General features: G+C 40.1%; 1 protein-coding gene and 1 pseudogene across 2 annotated transcripts in view; both read left to right on the top strand.

Annotated features, from left to right (window-relative positions):
- The first annotated feature begins 513 nt into the window (after positions 1–513).
- On the top strand, positions 514–3,390 carry LOC132672720 (ubiquitin-ribosomal protein eS31 fusion protein pseudogene; annotated as a pseudogene).
- A 1,750-nt stretch (positions 3,391–5,140) lies between these two features.
- KDM1A (lysine demethylase 1A) overlaps positions 5,141–19,166 on the top strand; it is a 62,162-nt gene continuing 48,136 nt past the window's right edge. For both annotated transcript variants that reach the window (XM_078452226.2, XM_078452225.2), the window contains exons 1-2: positions 5,141–5,652; positions 13,766–13,931. In XM_078452226.2, coding sequence (XP_078308352.1) covers positions 5,299–5,652; positions 13,766–13,931 — 520 coding nt within the window. In that variant the 5' untranslated portion in view covers positions 5,141–5,298. The remainder of the gene's footprint in view (positions 5,653–13,765; positions 13,932–19,166) is intronic.

The following is a 19,166-nucleotide window of genomic DNA, read 5'->3' as shown; positions in this document are numbered from 1 at the left end:
CCATGACAGGAGCTGTGGCTGCGCCCTCCTCCAAGTCATAACCAGTCCCCCTCCCAGCTGCCGCATAACAATAATATCAACTACTCCTATGTCTTAAGCAGCCACTATGTGTCAGACTTTGACAGGCAGTTTGCAAACAATATCTCATGATGTCCTCACAAGAGCCAGGTGATGTAGGCCTTAGTGATACCTCATTTATTCAACAGTACTTCTGGGCCTGGCCACTGAGAATAAAATGGCCAACAGCACAGAGCCCCTACTCTCATAGTGAGGGAGTCTGCAAAGAAAAGTTACCCAAGATCTGTAAATAAGGCAAAAAGATTACATTGAGCTTGTTCACAGTCACGCTAGAATATTGTCCAGCTGGTCTACCTGTTGGTCACCTGATGCTTTAGGGGAAGGTAACTTTGTTTGACTTACTGTTTGATATTGATTAGGGTACTGACTCTGTAAAGTCAGATGTTAACTTTTTTTTTTTTAATTTTTTTTTAACGTTTATTTATTTTTGAGACAGAGAGAGACAGAGCATGAACGGGGGAGGGGCAGAGAGAGAGGGAGACACAGAATCGGAAGCAAGCTCCAGGTTCTGAGCCATCAGCCCAGAGCCTGACGCGGGGCTCAAACTCACGGACCGCGAGATCGTGACCTGAGCCGAAGTCGGACACCTAACCGACTGAGCCACCCAGGCGCCCCAGATGTTAACTTTTTAAAAATTGGATAAGTTGCTCTAGCAATTACATTACTGGGTATATATCCAAAATAACTGAAAGCAGGGTCTTTTTTTTTTTCTTAATTTTTATTTATTTATTTTTGAGAGAGGGAGACAGTGAGCATATGTGAGCATAGGCCAGGGGTGGGGACAGAGACGTGGGAGGAAGGAGCAGAGAGTGGGGGAGAGAGAGAGCATCCCAAGGTCCGTGTTGTCAGTGCAGAGCCCAACGTGGGGCTCGATTCCACAAACTGTGAGATCATGACCTGAGCCAAAATCAGTCATTGGATGCTCAACCGACCGAGCCATCCAGCCACCCTGAAAGCAGGGTCTTGAAAAGATATTTGTACACCCATGTTCACAGCAGCATTATTCACAATAGCCAGAAGTGGAAGCAACCCCCAAATCCAACAACAGATGAATAGATAAACAAAATGCTGTATATACACATACAATGGAATTATTCAGTCTTAAAAAGGAAGGAAATTCAGAAAACTCTGTTGGTTGTTGCAGTGCTCTCCTTTCCAATCCACCATCTGTGGCGGAAGGTAGAACCACTGTCAAGAGGCACATTTTCATGAAAACCCTTAGGGGAAAGACCATCACTCTTCAGGTTGCACCATAAAATACAGTAGAAAATAAAAGCCAAGATCCAGGATAAGGAAGGAATTCTTCTTGATTAGCAGAGACCGGTCTTTGCTCGCAAGCGACTGGAAGATGGACGTATTTTGTCTGACAACTACGTTCAAAAGGAATCCAGTCTTCATCTTGTGTTGAGACGTCGTGGTGGTGCTAAGGAAGAAGTCTTCCACCACTCCCAAGAAGAAGCAGCATAAGAGAAAGAAGGTTAAGCTGGCTGTCCTGAAATACCGTAAGGTGGATGAAAATGGCAAAATCAGTCATCTTCATCGGGAGTGATGTGGCGCTGGAGTTTTTATGGCTAGCCGCTTTAACAGACATTATCGTGCCACATGCTGTCTGACCTATTGCTTCAACAGACTGGAAGACAAGTAATTATATATGTGTTGATAAAAGACATGAACTAACATTAAAAATGTTTTAAAGGAAGGAAATTCTGTAACATGCTACAACATGGATGAACTCTGAGATTATGCTAAGTGAAATAGGCCAGTCACGAAAACACAAAAGCCATTTGATTCCACTTAATATGAGATATCTCGAGCAGGCAAATCTACAGAGACACAAAGTAGAATGGTGGTTGCCAGGAGCTAGGAGGCAGGGGGAAATGATGAGTTGTGGTTTAATGGACACAGAATTTTATACGAGGAGAGTTCTGGAGATTGTATAACCGTGTGAATATAATTAACACTAATGAACTATACACTTAAAAATGGTTAAGGTGATGGGTGCCTGGGTGCCGTTGTTGGTCGGGCATCTGATTCTAGATTTCCACTCAGGTCTCACGGTTCCTGCTGATAGTGCAGACCCTGCTTGGGATTCTCTCGCTCCTCTCTCTCTGCCCCTCCCCCATGCACGCACCCTCTGTCAAAACAGATCAATAAACTTTTTTAAAAAATGTGTAAGGTGAGGGGCACCTGGGTGGCTCAGTTCATCAAGCACCCGACTCTTGATTTTGGCTCAGGTCATGATCTCACGGTTTGTGAGTTCAAGACTCACATCAGGCTCTGCACTGACAGTGCTTGGGATTCTCTCTCTATCCCTCTCTCTCTGCCCCTCCCCCCCATGCGTACTCCCTCTCTCTCAAAATAAATAAACTTAAAAAATGGTTAAGGTGATAAAGTTTATGTTATGTGTATTTTACCACAACTTTTAAAAATGAAATAAATTAGTTATTTCTAGGAAAAAATGAGTAATTGCAAATCAGTTTTTTGCAAATAGAGGCAAATGAGTTCTGTCCAATAGAAAAGATAATACCAAAGTCTAGTTTTATGGCCTTGTAAGACATTAACCATTTTTTTCTTATTCCAGAATTCTGTTTTCCACTGACTAGTGACTATAGATCAGCTTTTCATAATTTCTTTCGTTGTTGTTGTTTTAATGTTTTTTTATTTTGAGAGAGAGAGTGGGGAGGAGGGGCAGAGACAGAGGGATAGAGAATCCCAAGCAGGCTCCACACTGTCCGAGCAGAGCCAGACATGGAGCTCAATCCCATGAACTTTGAGATCGTGACCTGAGCTGAAATCAAGAATCAGACGCTCAACTGACTGAGCCACCCAGGCGTCCCTATATTTTCCTTTGAACCAGTGTTATCATCTTGCTGGTTCTCTCAATAACGCGTTAAACAGGGGCGCTTGGGTGGCTCAGTCGGTTAAACATCGGACTTCAGCTCAGATCTCATGGTTTCTGGGTTCAAGCCCCACGTAGGCCTGGGTGCTGACAGCTCAGAGCTTGGAGCCTGCTTCCAATTATGTGCCTCCCTCTCTCTCTGCCCCTCCCCAACTCATGCTCTGTTTCTCTGTCTCAAAAAAAAATAAACATAAAAACATTTTAAAAATAATGAGTTAAATAAATCTTTGACATATGCTCATTATTTTGTATGAGAGTTCTTCATGTTCAAATGTCAACTTTAATGGCTATGATATTTTAATATATTGAATTAGTGGCCACTTATTGGGCCTTTAGGTTAGTTCTTCTTTATTGTTATTATATATAACCTGAGGTAAACAGCGTTAAAGTTAAATCTTTGTACACATACTTACATCTTTTCCTAGAATGTCTTCTGTAAAGTGGAATTGCTAGGTCAAAGGATACATATATTTTAAAAATCTAATTTTAAGTTTTATAAAATTATTAAATGTGCAAACAATGTGCGTTTAAAACAGTCTTTGATCTCCTATCTCACCCCTTCCTATCCTCAAATTATATGACTCAGATAACTTGTTCCAACTTTTTAACTGTTTCTTCTGGCATTTATCTTGATATATCTAAATTGTATGCTTGTAGTGTTAATTCTTGATTTCTCATTTAACATTACATATTATCTTTTTATGATGGAAGATGAGGATTTAGCTCCCGTGCAGAACCTCTCCCATTCCCTTTTCGTCCCTGCTCTGTAAACCCCTCTCATCTCTCTCCTCCACAAATTTCCTCTTTTCTCCATTCTTTCAATATAATTCCATCACTTTGGTGAAAACGATATTCATTATGTTATTATGGCCACATCAGTGTAGTTCATAGCTGAGCCATATGTTGTACTATGACTACACCTTTTTTTCTCGCACAGCTTTTAATTTTCCTGAACTTAACTGCCTTCCTTTTTTTATTTTTGTTTGCATAGTTAAAAAAAATTCAACTTCAGTGAAGTGAAATTGACATAAAGTAAAATATAAAAATATATACAGCATAGTACAGTGAGTTTTGGCTAATGTGTACACCATCCAATCAGGATAAAAAAACATTTCCATCACCCCAGCAAATTCCCTCCTGCTGTTTTGTAGTCAACTCTCACCTTCATCCCAAGGGATCACTGACTGGATTCTAGCACTAGAGATTAGTTTTACTAGTTCTTGAACTTCATGTAAGTGGAATAATTTTTTGAAAATTACAGTTTGAAGGAGCACTTGGGTGGCTCAGTCAGAAGAGCATGTGACTCTTGATTTCACAGTCGTAAGTTGGACCCCACGCTAGGTGTAAAGATTGCTTAAAAAAAAAAAGACTAAAAAAAAAAAGAAAGAAAATTATAGTTTGAAGAGAGAGATGTGTAAAAAAGCAATTGTAGTTGTGCGTAATAAGTTGAAACAAGCTTGAAGAAGACAAGCTGTTCCAGTGTTCGGTCACTAAAGGAGTCCTGGAGGAATTGAAAAAAATAAGTCACCACCACCATCTGCAGCACTAGAAAGAATTAACCTGGAGTAGAAAGAGGTGTTATGTATGGAACACATAGGGAGTGGGAGGAGGTATGAGTGAGTGAGAGCTAATGGGAAGGAGGTAGACAGAAGAATATGAACACAGCCCTGGAGGCAACAGCAATCCAGCTTGGACTCAAACCTGGGTTTCCTAATTTCTGTCCATTTTATTACGAGGAAACTCACTTGCTCTCCCAAGATTTCCCATGTCCAAGCCGGACAATTGCGAAACAGGAAGATGAGTTACCAGTTACATTTCTTTTCTCCTCACTAGACTTGTAAGCTCTTTGAAAGCAAAAACTTCATCATTAAACCCTTGTCACGTAGTAAGCATTAATAAATATTGGTTGAGCTGACGAGTGAATGAATGAATGAATGAATGAATGAAATTATTTATGTATGCAAGTCCCTGGAGGGAATGGTCACCCGCGGAGGTGCAGTCTGGCCCCCAAGCCCTAGGAGCGAGAAGGTGCTGGGGCCAACTCCAAAGGCCAAGGCGACGCTCTAGGAAAGCATCGTGCTCCGTGCCGTGGTGCCGCTCTAGCCGCGAGGATGCCACTCTATGGCAGCGGGGGAAGGCGGGGCTGTGGGCGTCTCGGGCCTTTTTGTCCGGACGCCGCGGGAGCGCGCTCAGCGCGTGCGTACGCCGTGGCGGTTGGCAGCGAGCTACCTGCGCGAAGTGAGGCGAGGCGAGGCTGCTCCGGACTCACGGACCGACAGACAGAGCGGCCCCTTCGGCCGTCGGCGGCCAGGCGGCCCGAGATGTTGTCTGGGAAGAAGGCCGCGGCGGCGGCTGCGGCGGCAGCGGCCGCGGCGGCGGCCGGGACGGAGGCCGGCCCCGGGGCAGCGGGCGGCGCGGAGAACGGCTCTGAGGTGGCCGCGCCGCCCGCGGGCCTGTCGGGCCCTGCCGAGGCCGGCCCGGGGGTGGCGGGGGAGCGCACTCCCCGCAAGAAAGAGCCTCCGCGGGCCTCCCCTCCCGGGGGCCTGGCCGAGCCACCGGGGTCCGCCGGGCCTCAGGCCGGGCCTACCGTCGTGCCTGGATCTGCGACCCCCATGGAAACGGGAATCGCAGAGACTCCGGAGGGGCGACGGACCAGCCGGCGCAAGCGAGCGAAGGTGAGGCGCGAACCCCTCCCGCACGCCGCAGACCCCGGTTGCTTGGCTTCCTCTAGGTTGTCCGGCCCCCGGCGACCCCCACCGCCCCCTTGTCTTGGGCCTCGAGCCGCACGCCCACCCAGACCTCCCAGCCCGTCGGGTCTTCACCGCGCCTCCCCACCAGCTGGGTGGGGGGGGGTTGGGGGGGAGAGGGAGGGAGGGAGGGGAAGGGCTTCGCGGGTGTTGAAAGCAGTCTTTGTGCCGGGACCCGGGCGTCTTGGGAAGGGGGATTGGCGGGGAGGGGTGGTTTACTCCTTGCGTCTGTGCACCTTTTCATTTTCTGGCCTGGGAAACATGGCTCCCTGACGTGGAGTCCTGGTGGGCGCTGTTGGAGACGGGCATCGCCTGTTGGCCCGCGGATGTGTCTGGAGGCCTCTCGGCGGTGTTTCAAGGAGTTTCAGCTGGGCGCGCATTGGGGCTGGAGGGGCATGCTAAAGAAATGGCCTTGGCTATGGAGACCGAAAAGAAACGAACATTTTTGTTTGTTTGTTTCCAGCCCTGCTGGGCGCTAGTTTTCCTCTTTCCTTTTATTCTCTCAACGATCTTTTGACTTAGGGTTGTTTTTTTTTTTTTTTTTTTTTTTTTTTAAACCGGTGAGGAAGCTGATAATGTCAATTAGTCAAGGTGCAAATACCTAGGAAGGAAAAGACTTGTCACGGAACAGAATATACAGACGGCAGCTGCTTCACATCTCTGGGTGCCAGATGCCGTGTGTTCAGAGAGTCACTTACGTTTTATTTTTGCTCCGCAGCAGTGGGCAGGTTTTGTGAGCCCCACGTTAGGAAATGAGCAAGCTGAGGCACACAGTTTAAGCAGCTTGGCCAAAGTCACCCAGCTAAGTAAGTGGCAGAACTGGAAGCTGCGTTTCCGTTGCGAGGAGGCAGCCTCAGCCTCAGACAAAGGACCACATGGAACACCCGACGGTGCAGGGCACCAAGGCAGTACCAGGAGCAGACTTTTTAGACTTGGGTTTTTTCTGGAGATGTATCCTTTTAGAGTACATGTTTAAAATCGTGCGATTTTATAAGTTACGCATACAGCTGTAATTTTTAAATGCATGTGCCGAGTCAGTGTGAGCTTCTTGAGATGGGTTATTACCCAGACTGAGCCCTCAGATTCAGCCGCCCGCTGGAGAGATCTCTCTGCAAGAGTAAATACCCCGCGCTAGAAGGAGGAAAGGCTTTTGGCGGCTTTTACCAAAGCGTGGGTTAGAAAAGACACAGATGGGAGACTCCCAGCCCCCAGAAATGAGCTAGAGGGCAGAAGCCCGAGCGTTTTTATTTTACTATTTCAATACAAAGTATGGCTAGAAAGCATGTGGTAAAACATTTCTTAAAAACGTTTATTGAGATAGTTCATATAGGATACAATTTACCTTTTTCGGGTGGTACGACCGAATGGTTTTTAGCATGTATTCACAAAGTTTTGCAGCCGCTACCACAGTCAGTTTTAATGTTAGGACATTTTCATCACCCCCAAAAGACACTTGGACCACTGGCAGTCGTTCTTGGTTCTCCACTGCCCTAGCAGCCACTAACCTACTTTCTGTGTGGGTTTGCCTGTTCTGGGCCTTTTATGTAAACAGAATCATAGAATATGTGGTCTTTTGTGTCTGGCTTTGGTATGTTTTCAGGGTTCATCCATGTTGTATTTCCATCTGGTACTTGACACAACTCCATGGCATAATAATATCCCATTGTATGGATATACCGCATTTTGTTTATCCATTCATCATTGTGGCGGACATCTGGGTTTCCACTCTTTGGTTATGTGTGATGCTGCCGTGAACATTTATGTACAGCGTTTTGTGTGTGTGAACGTATGTTTTCAACTCTCTCGGGTATATAGTTGGAGTGGAATTGCTGCGTCATATGGTATGTCAGTGTTTTACTCTTTGAGGAGCTGCCAAACACTTTTCCACATCAGCCACACCGTTTTACGTTTCCGTCAGCAGCAGATGAAGGTTCCAGTTCCCCCATATCCTTGTCTTGAGCTCTCCTAGTGGATGTGAAGGGGTGTCTCATTGTAGTTTTCATATGCGTTACAAGGATGACTGATGATATTGAACATCTTTTCTTGTGCTTATTGGCATTTGTTGTATATCTTCTTTGATGAAATGTTGGTTCACATCCTTGGCTCACTTTAAAATTGGGTTGTCTTTATTGCTGAATAGTCAGAGTTCTTTGTGTATGGTGATTGCAGAAGTTTTTTATTTTAGTGTCCAATTTATCTTCTTTTTGTCCCTTTTGCTTCTGGTGTTTTGTTTTGTTTTTAAGTTTATTTATTTATTTTGATGGAGCATGAGCTGGGGAGGGGCAGAGAGACTGGGAAAGAGAGAATCCCAAGGAGGCTCCTTGTGGTCGGCGTGGGGCCCAGCGTGGGGCTCAAGTCCATGAACCAAGAGATCATGACCTGAGCTGAAATCAAGAGTCAACGCTTAACTGATTGAGCCACCCAGGCACCTGGGGTTAGATCCAAGCTTGAGTCACCCAAGCACCTGCTTCTGATGTTCAATCCAAGAAACCATTGCTTAATCCAGTGTCATGAAGATTTACTTCCATGTGTTCTCCTAAGAGTTTTATAGTTTTAGCTCTTGGATTTGGATCTGTGATCATTTTGGAGTTAATTTTTGTATGTGGTATGCAGTAGGAGTTCAGCTTCATTCCTATCCATGTGGATATCCACTTGTCCCAGCACAATTGAAGACTGTTCTCTCCCCCCTTTGCATGGTTGGCATCCTTGTTGGTTAGCCCTAAATATAAGGGTTTATTTCTGGACTCTCAGTTCTGTCCCACTGATCAGTATTTTTGTTCTTGTGTCTGTATCGCACTGTCCCGATCACTGTAACTTTGTGTAATAGATTTTGAAATCAGGAAGTTTGATTTTTCAACTTTGCTCCTTTTTTTCAAGATTGTTTTGGATGTTCTGAGACCCTTGCATTTCCATATGAATTTTAGGATCAGTTTATCAGTTTCTGCAAAAAAAAAAAAAAAAAAAGGCAGCTGATATTCTGATTGGGATTGTCTTGAGTATGTAGATTTCTGTCTTTGTAATTATCTTGTGTTTATTTTAATTCCCATTATACTGTTTTTTCTATTGTGATTAGCTTTGAAATTCAAGAGAAAAGTGGGTCACCTGTTTATTTGGGGGAGCAACTAAGAAGGAAGAAACTGGGGACACTGACTTATTCCTAGCCAGTCTTGGGAGCCAGAGAAAACAGACCTCAAGGGATAGAGTATCCATTAAAGGAAGAAAAATCGAGCTGAGTCCATTGTAGTAGATGGGCCTTACTTCGAGAGTTCTGAGGTATATGTAGGGGTCTTTCTGTATTTGTAGTTATAGATATAACAGACGTAGATACAGATGTATTGTATATATCATATATATATACATGTGTGTGTATATATATATATATGTATACACACACACACACACACACACACACACACACAATTATGTAACTAAAACCAGGTTCAGGGTATTGGAAGGGGTCCATGCATTTGAGGGTCCCTGAAGGTTAAGTTTTGTAAATTTCAGAATAAATTCACCCCTGAGTGTGTATGCTAACATTATGGCAAAATATTTAAGGGTTGGAATTGTTAAGTTGGGCTGGGACTTTAGAGACACTTCAGCATTCAGCTGGCCTTGAAAAGGTGCAGAATTTAGAAAAGTATTCTGAAAAGGACAGACTTTTTGGAATTGATTTTTCTTGCTATGATTCATTTTCCTTAGGAAGATAAACTCTACCTTGTAAGGCTTTTAGGTTTAGATACAATGTAAACAAAATACAGTGTCTGGCTTATAGTAAGGTGCCCAGTAATTAAGTATTACCAGTGGAGAAAGGAAGTGAAAAACACTTGGCATATTATGCGACAAGGTTTGAGAAGCAGCAGGGAGTCCAGAGTGGAAAACTGAATGTTGGGGACAACGGGCAAATGAATTGGAAATGAGGTTTTTCTAGGAGCAAGATAGGAGCCAGAGGGATCAGTAACGTTTGGGTTGTAGAGTCATGTTCAGGTTATAGACAAACACTAGATCTGTGTGTTCAGTATGGTAGCCACTAGCCCATGTGACTGGTACAACTGATGAAACTGAGTTTTTACTTTTGATTTAAACTTAAATTACCACATGGTAAGTGCTCAATAGCCACATGTGGCTGGCTAGTGCTGCCATGGTGGAAGTGCAGATGCAAAACGTTGCCATTATCATAGAAAATTGTATCAGACAGCACTACACTAGACTATGAAATGCAGACCTTAAGTGCTAGGACAGTTCAGAGAATGGAAAAAATATATTTGTAAGTTTGGAATAGTTAGGAAATAATTTGTGGAGGAGGGGCGCCTTGAATTTTAAGCATTGGATTAACAGAAAAAGCTTTTAGGAAATTTAGGGATCAGTAGAACATTGAGGACTTTTTCAATAGCGTATTAGAAAATGGCTAAAGGTGTAAGTTTGCATAGTTAGAGCCAGAAAGTTTATACCTGGTTTGAAAAAGTTGGCGTTCATCTTTTAAACTATCTGAAAATAACATGTATGGATTTGGAAAATCAGTCTGGCAGTTGTGCCCTACTGAATTAAAAGGACTAAAGATTCAAACAAAAAGACTGGGGCTTTAAGGTGATTGGGAAGTGGATGAATCATTGTAGTAAGGGTGAGGGAGAGACTAGAGATGTAAATTTGAGAGTTGTCTGTGTAAAGGTGAGAATAATTACCCTACTGACTTATATCTGTCTACTGGATATCTTTATGTCCTCGTTTGTAAGTGGTTGTAGAAGTTCCAAAGTCTTTGAGGATTTTACTTAAGGATGAGAGGTTCCCACTCCTTTGTGTTCAAAGTATCTGTTCCTTTGCTCAGGGGAATAGTTTTTATTTTTTTATTTTTGAGAATTTGTATGGTTCTTTCACTTTTTTATTAAGTTGAGAACTTTTTTTTAAGCTTATTTATCTTGAGAAAGGGAGAGAGAGTGTGTAGAGAGAAAAGAAAGCAAGTGGGGAGAGTCAGAGAGAGAGAATCCCAAAGCAGACTCTGCCTGCCAGTGCAGAGTCCATTGCAGGGCTCGAATTCACCAACCCCAAGATCGTGACCTGAGCCAAAATCAAGAGTCCATTGCTCAACCTACCGAGCCACCCAGGCACCGCCCACTAGAGAAACTTTTTTTTTGTAAGTAATCTCTACACCCATTATGGGACTCTGAACTCACGACCCCCAAGATCCAAGAGTTACACGCTCCTCCGACTGAACCAGCCAGGTGCCCCTCTTTTTTACAAAATAAAACTTTATATGCAAAATTTCAAAATAAAGTACTATTTGCCTGTCTTATATTCAGTTTAAATTTATAACCTTTATTTTAGTTGTCAGGGTTTCAGAAAATGAGGCTTTTTTTTTTTTTAATAGAGCCAAATTTGAGAATGGAGGTTAAACTTAATAGTTGTAGTCTTATTTAAGTCTCAGAACCCAATTTTATTTCTGTACTTTGTTTATGAAGCATTGTGAAGACCCAGTGCTTGATAAGTAGTACAAAAGGTTGTTTTTTAGCTTGCCTAGACATTTCAGGATGCTGCCTTGGTTGAACAGATTGCAGAAGAAATGTCATTCTTAGGTCTACCCAAAATTTACCTAAGCAGTACAAGTTCATGTGTTGTTGGTCTCCAAAGTACTAACACATATAAGTGTGTATTTAAATGAAATCCTGAAGAATTTTAGGGTTCTGTGGAACACAGATGGTTTTTTCTTGATATTATTGTTTTTAAATACTACCTTTAGATATTTTTGCTCCTACTTCTAGATATTTTTCTAATCTTCCCCCCCCCAACCCCCCAAAAACTAAGAACTCTGTATTCCTTCTTAGTAGCTACTACTTCATCAAAACGTTGGATTAAACAATGTTAAAAAGATTGTTTTTGCTGCAAAACTTCTCAGTAACTTTAATGTGCATTGTGGTTCTCCTAGAGGGGGCCTGTAAAGAATGCAGTACTTCCCAAACTTGATCATGGATTCCTTTTCCTTCAAATAGTATAGTGTCTTGTGGAACATCCTTTGGAAAGAGCTAAACTACTGCAGTAGAAAGGATCTTACATTATTGTTTCAGAATTTGCACATTGCCCAGTTCCATGGTAGGCACTTATTAAGTGATTATTGATTAAATGGATGAGATTGATGAGCAGAGGATTAAAGAGCTGAATCTTTGGGGGTAGGGAGGGGTCAAGCACTATTGAAAGCTGAAAGAAGAAAGGATACTGCATACTTTAAACATATATTACATTTTCTGACCCCTCTCCCTCTTTGAAACTTTTCCCATGCTGCTTTTTTGCCCATTGTCCTGAGGTTTGCTCCTACAGTTTATCTCAATCAAGTAGAATGAAGTTTAGTGTCTAGACTTCTGGAGGTTTTATTGTAAAATCTTTCTGTGAGATGATTTGCCTGGTAAGAACCATTAATTTGCAACTGGAATTTCAGCTTATTAAGGGCAGGAAGACTCTCATTTATAATTGTTTTCTCCATTGTGATCATGTACTCAGTGTTCCATATTTGATAGATGAATACTATTATTTGTGTGTTTAAATAAGAATCTTAGAGCATGGGTCAGAACTGTTCAATTTATCCTTAATTTTTGTTTCCATTTTCTGACACAATCCCTCTTACCTTCCCTAGCCTAGCCACCCACTCCCCTGCCCACCTGTGGTCATGTCATTTAAAAAAAAGAAAAAGACAGATATAAAAGCAGCCAGCCATATGGAACTATTTCAAAGATATTTCAAAAGTTAAAATAGATTACATTTGCTGTAATCCACAGGACTATTAATTTCAGAAATCTAATAAGTTAGGTACATTATTTGTGGAGACCATACTGTCTTTGCTCTGTCTCCATAGCTAATAAATTTTTATTTTATTCATTTTATCTTTTAATTGAATCTGAATAGAGAGCTGTTGTTTCTGTGGCTTTCTGGAATGTTTTTTAAGGGTGGGAGTCACAGTGACATTTTGCCAGTGTTCTAAGGTTTGTGACTATTTGTAATACCGTTTACATTTTGGTAAACAGGTCCATTATAATCTTCCCTATCCTAATGGCTTTACCCCTGATAAGGCTTCCTCTTTCTACTTACTACCTGGTTCTCTCCTTTACACTTAGAATATGAATTAGTAGTATGACCTGTGGTCTCCATTTCCATTTCACTTCTTAATTTGTTATATTAAGGTTTCTTTGCTCTCATTGTTCAACTCTCTTAGGTCAACAGTTATTATTTTTTAATGTTTATTTATTTTGAGGGAGTGGGGGAGGGGCAGAGAGAGGGAGGGGGAGAATCCCAAGCAGGCTCCATGGTGTCAGCGCGGAGCCTGAGGCGGAGCTTGATCACATGAACTGTGAAATCAAGTCATTGGTTATTTTTTAAGCAAATGTACCTTTTCATAGTTTCAATTTGACTGTTGCCATTTGTGGTTTTTATTACCTGCCATTTTTCCCCATTTGGTTTCTGGAATTTTGCTGTTTTCCATGGAATAGAAGTACAGGCTTGACATTTGACAGACTTGTTATTCTAGTTGATTATATTTTTATCTCAGGGTTATTTTAGTCTTTTGTTGAAACTTCTAGTGTGATTATGATGTATACATACATATGTATAGATATGCCTACAAACACACACACTCACACACACACATTTTAAAAGGTTTTAGGAGTTGTAAAAAGCCTCAGATCCACTGCTCTAAATGTCAGTACTATGATGTAAAATTGATAGGTTGGGGTAAATGTGAACCGACATGAGATTGTTTCATGAGATATTTTAGGGTTTTATTTTGTTTTATTTATTTAAGTAATCTCTGCACCTAGTGTGGGGCTTGAACTCATGACCCTGAGATCAAGAGTCCCATGCTCTTCCAACTGAGCCAGCCAGGTGTCCTGAGATTTTGTTTTTAATAACTACCTATTATGGTCTAGCTTGTTCCTTGTTATTTACTTATTTCCCTTAAAATTTGAAGTTAAAAAGCCATTCACATTCACTGATGGTTCCACATTAAGTCCCTGGTTTTAGATGTTCACTGTATTTAGCTTTCCCTGGTATAATCTCCACATAGGTAGAGTACAGAGAGATGGATGAAAGCTTGGCCAACCTCTCAGAAGATGAATATTATTCAGAAGAAGAGAGAAATGCTAAAGCAGAGAAGGAAAAGAAGCTTCCCCCACCACCTCCTCAAGCCCCACCTGAGGAAGAAAATGAAAGCGAGCCTGAAGAACCATCTGGTGAGTAATAGTAACCAACCAGTTTTGTTTTATCCTGAAAATAAGAGTAAATGAGTTAAATCCTATTCTACAGTGTTATTTATGTCTTTATCTTTGGTTTATATTCTGATATTGGCCATGTGTGTCAGTAGTGCGTGTATGTATGTGTAAATATATATGCACGCACGCATACATGCATACATACATATGTAGTTAATACTGATATTCTTTGTGTGTGTGTGTACATATATAGAAGGAAAGTAAAAGATGGGGATGGAAGGATAGTGGCAGTATAAGGCACGCGGAAAGTTGGAGAAATAAACAATTAGAGAAAACATACAGAAAACCAAATCCAAAGAACCAAACCCCTCAGATTTATCTCTGATTTAGAGTTTGTAGATAGAAGGGTTCAGAAATTACTCTGGTTAAATCACATATGTATCACATGGTTAGATACTTTCTGATTAAACCCTCAGAGTGGGGATCAGTTTTGAGAATATCCTAGTGAACAAATGTAAAAATATATTATGAGGTCAAAAAGAAAAGGCCTAAGTGCCTGTTACTGTTTAGTATTGAGCCCTCCAGTCAAAGGAATGGTAGAAGAAAAGGCTATGAAGAGATTCTAAACTCACACAGTCTTCCTATGACAGTGGAAAGATTATTGGAGACTATAGTATTGGTTTCAGAACTTCAGACATCTTTAAGGAATTCTCACTAACATCCCCTCAGATTGAATCCTACTGAGGATACCCAGAGCAAGTAGGGATACCCTTCTGGTTTGGATAAAGCAAACAAAAGTAGAGTCTTAATTTTTTGTATCTTCTGTCCTTAATGGCATTGCATTAATTCTTCTTGACTTTGAATTTTTACTAAGTTCTTCTTAAAATACATTTTATATTTCTGTAGCTCCAGGCCCATTTACCTCTTCAATTCTTGTAGTCCTGTATCTTTTAAAAATAGAATGTTTGTTTCAGATCCCATCTGCTATATCTTGCGTGACTTTCATAGGTACCCAGATACAGACATACTTAATTTGAGAAGTTTTATCTTTTGTTTTAGTTTTTTTTCCCCCTCCTCTGTAATGTTATATAAATCACCACATGTTATTTAAAATAATAGGGTTATTACTGATGTATCCTTGAGAAAATTACAAGTCAGTTGTTAAATTAATTTAGATTTAGAATTTATCAAACAGATTCTGGCCAAAACTCTCAAAAATTAAAGCTTGTAATTTTATAGCAATTATAATAAAAACACAGTTTGAGAACATTGAGAACAAGATGATTAAATTCTGGGTTCAATTTATCTTAGGAATCAGGGTTTTTCTAAGAATGGCTTTCCTAAGACTTTCTTAAAATGACCTCTTGGGCACCTATTGGGAGTGGTATATTAACTCTGGAACTAGTGTCCCTGAGGCAAATGCAGCCTTCCCTGTACCTCAGAACACCTCCTCTCTTTTTGTTGGTATTTTTTTTCTTTCTAGTCTTTTACATTTAGCTCTCTTCCTTTCTTCGTGTCGTTGCCTCCAACTCCTCCCTTGATTCTCTACTCCTTTTTCTTCTGTATTCTTTGGTTCTTGCCTTTCTTTTCTTCTACCTTTGCTGTAGACTTTCTGGTGAGGTACTGGGGAAAAGTCTTTTGATATCTGTCATAGGTCAAGAGACTACTGATTTCTTGGTTCGAAGGCTCTAAGTATTCTTCAGTAGATGTATTTTAGATGCTGCCTCACCCTCTTTTTTTGTGTGATTGTCAGTGTCTCCAGTAAACAACTGACCTAAGCAGGTACCAAGTTAGTATATACTCTGAACATTTTAAACCTGGTATTGGTGTTTTCTTTTTCATGAAAGAGGTGTTTTATTTTGTTTTTTTAATTTGTTTTTCCATAAATGTCAGGCATTGTTGCCCAAGAAGGAAATATCTTATTAAAGTGATGTAGGATTTGGGGAACTGTGTTTATGATATTATGTTCTGGCTAAATTTTTATCCAGTTGTTTAGTTTAAATAAGTTATCTTAGTATTTGGGGGGAAAGTTAAAGTTTCTTAAGTTTAGAATATCTTCAGTGCTTAGAGATGTGTTGATAATAGCCAAAACTTGCAATATATTATTTGTGATTCTGAAAATAAAATTATTTTTCCTTTAAAACAACTTGAAATTTAAAAAAATTTCTGGGGTGAATTAGGGAAGTACTTTCCCCAGTAAAGTAGTGGCAACTTACTGGCCTGTGTAATTTAGAATTAAATGGGGCCCTAATAGTGAATCATAAAATACTATCAGGTGAATTCAAGTATTTAGAAACTGTCTAGGGACTCCAGATCTCCTGTCTTATCAGAACTAGCTCTTTCACTTAAGTTTTCATTCAAAAATTGAACAGAACCATTGTCATATGGGTATCTTAAGGTCTTTTGAGAGAAGATGTGGGTCTTGTTTTTTACCAAATCTTTTCTTCACCTCAGTCATTTTAGATGAGAAATTAATTTACTCTCTTTAAATATGTAAGTAAGGTTTGAATACGTTTCATTTTTACCAGCTTTTAAGTTTGTTTAGAAAATTTTGCTTTGCTTTCCATGATGTTGAGAATAAAATATTTTGTTAGCACAAGGTTTTGCAAAATCCATTGGGTCAGATAATATTACTGGAGAAGATTCCTTTAGGAGAATTCTGAGAGGAGGCCAGAAGGGAAGGTTGGAGCCTTCATTACAAGGCTGAGAAATTTGAACTCGTCCTTTAAACACTGAGAGGATCTGGTCAGGGTAGCACTGAGATATTTTGTATTTTGAGTGAGAGGCGTTGTACAAAATACATTTTTTGGAAAAATCAATCTGATGTGCTCTATTAGAGTGAATTAAAGAGGTAAAGAGACTGGCTGGGAGAGATGATTTTGGTTGTTTTGATAATCGAGTTTAGTGAATTTTGGTCAATGGAAAAATCTCAATATCAAAGTTGAACTTTTATGGAAACGATGTTGGTTTTGTTGTTTGTTTGGATTTACATAATTGGGAAGTTCTATGTTGTGGCTTAAAAATTATTTTTATATTTGCTTTTGATGATAACTGAATGTGGCCTATAGTCCTACGGTAGTCACATGAGTAAATAATGTATTTTTCATGCTAAGTATTGCTGCTTATATTTAAAATTAAAGTTTTCCTAAATGTTTCTGTGTATTTTTACATTTATACACTTCTGAATGTATTTGTTTTAACAAATGATGGATTTATTTGGTTTCCTAGTACCTCATCTATCAAGATAAAGGTGTTTTTTAAAGTCATGCCAACTGAACCTGAAAATGTCCTTGGAATCGTGTGGTTATTAGTAATGTCAAATAATATGGGAACATCTATAAAATAGAGTAAAAATCTCGGTTGGTCTTTACTGGTTTCGATACCACTGTTAAAGTGGCCTTCTGTTAGTGAATTTTTTTTTTTTTCCTTTCTTGGCTCAGTTGTTACCCTGTGTATATTTGATTATTCCTCAAAGACGTTTTACTATATTAACTAATTTGTTAGCACTTAGCTTTTTAATTTTAATGCAAAAACACGATTTTTTTCTCCACTGCCTTTCATCAGTTGAAAATTTTCAGAAAAATCTTACTAGTAGTTTCTGAATTTAAATTTTGTGTTGGATAGCTGTTTAGGAACTCTGGTTTGGGAAGATATATTTCATTTTGGGTTAGAAATAGCTTAGTTGTATAAAGCTTAACACTTTCATGGAAGCTTGCTTTAAAACAATAAAATGAAATTTGAAATCGCTATTAAAATGCCTTTCTCAAGATGTTAAGTTAATGAATTTCTCAACAGAGATATCAGAAGTATGTTTAAAAATACATATATGTGGGGGAGCCTGGGTGGCTCAGTCGGTTAAACGACTTCAGCTCAGGTCATGATCTCACGGTCCGTGAGTTCGAGCCCCGCGTCAGGCTCTGTGCTGTCAGTTCAGAGCCTGGAGCTCGATTCGGATTCTGTGTCTCCCTCTCTCTCTGCCCCTCCCCCACTCATGCTCTGTCTATCAAAAAATGAATAAATGTTAAAAAAAAATTTTTTTTTTTTAAATACATATATGTAAAGCACATGCATATGTCTGTGTACCAGTTTTCCAGCCTCAGTGGTATGCTAATACTGTAATGAAGCTCAAAGGCTTACATCAAATTATTGGTTCATTTTGTTAGATATAGTTATTAGATATGGTTAGCTGATTGATGACAGCTCTGTATTATAATCTATTTTATTGAATGACTGTAGGAAGAATCACTTTATCTCCTTGTTTATATTCTTTTAAGAACACATAATAACTCTTACAACAATGTAAATAAAAGAAAGTACCTGCCCTCTCTTCTGTCTTACATGGTAATTTTGGGGGTGTGTGTGTGGTGTGTGTTTGAAAGAGAGGTAGGCTGTTTAACGTACAGAAATCATTGATGTGAAAGATTGGTATGACAAAAAAATTTTGTGGTTTTAATAATTTTGGGGCCCTTTTCATGTAATAGTCCTGTCGATTGAAAGAATATTTCACAAAATCACATGAAAGGAGATGCAACATAAATTAGTAAAAATACTAAATTATATAAAATATATAGAATATGTGTATGGGTAGAAAAGTTTAAAATCCAGTGAAGTTTGATCACAAATACTATTAAAATGAAAATATTTATGACAAAAGATTGATGACCAAATATTTTATGAATTGCTTACTCAGTATAGCAAAAAATCTAAAAGGTAGAATCTTTTGAACTGTCCTTTACAACTTAGTATAATAATAGAATTTGACCAGAGAAGAGCTGAAGATGGATTTCCTTACTTTAAAAGAAAAAAAAAGGGCGTCTGGTGGCTCAGTCGGTTGGGTGTCCAACTTCGTCTCAGGTCGTGATCTCGTGGCTTGTGGTTTCGAGCCCCACGTCGGGCTCTGTGCTGACTGCTCGGAGCCTGGAGCCTGCTTGGGATTCTGTGTCTCCCTCCCTCTCTCTCTCTCTCTCTCTCTCTCTCTCTCTCTCTGCCCGTCCCCCGCTCACCCTCTGTCTCTCTCTGTCTCCAAAAATGAATAAATGTTAAAAAAAAATTTTTTTTAGAGGAAAAAAAAATAAACGGTGGCCTAATACTTATGTAACAGTCCTTATATTTTCATAGTTCTTTGTTCTTAGGTGCTGTGAGGCAGTCATACTGAGGTATTCAGTCAAGTCCTGGGTTTGGCGGCATGGCTAGTTACGGTCAGAATTTGGTGAATAATTTTAGCATGCCATAATTATTTTCAAGTGGCTTATCCCA

This window comes from Panthera onca, chromosome C1 (genome assembly GCF_046562875.1).
Source record: "Panthera onca isolate mPanOnc1 chromosome C1, mPanOnc1 haplotype 2, whole genome shotgun sequence".
In the NCBI taxonomy this organism is placed as follows: Eukaryota; Metazoa; Chordata; class Mammalia; order Carnivora; family Felidae; genus Panthera; species Panthera onca.
This window is presented reverse-complemented; position numbering and strand designations above follow the sequence as displayed.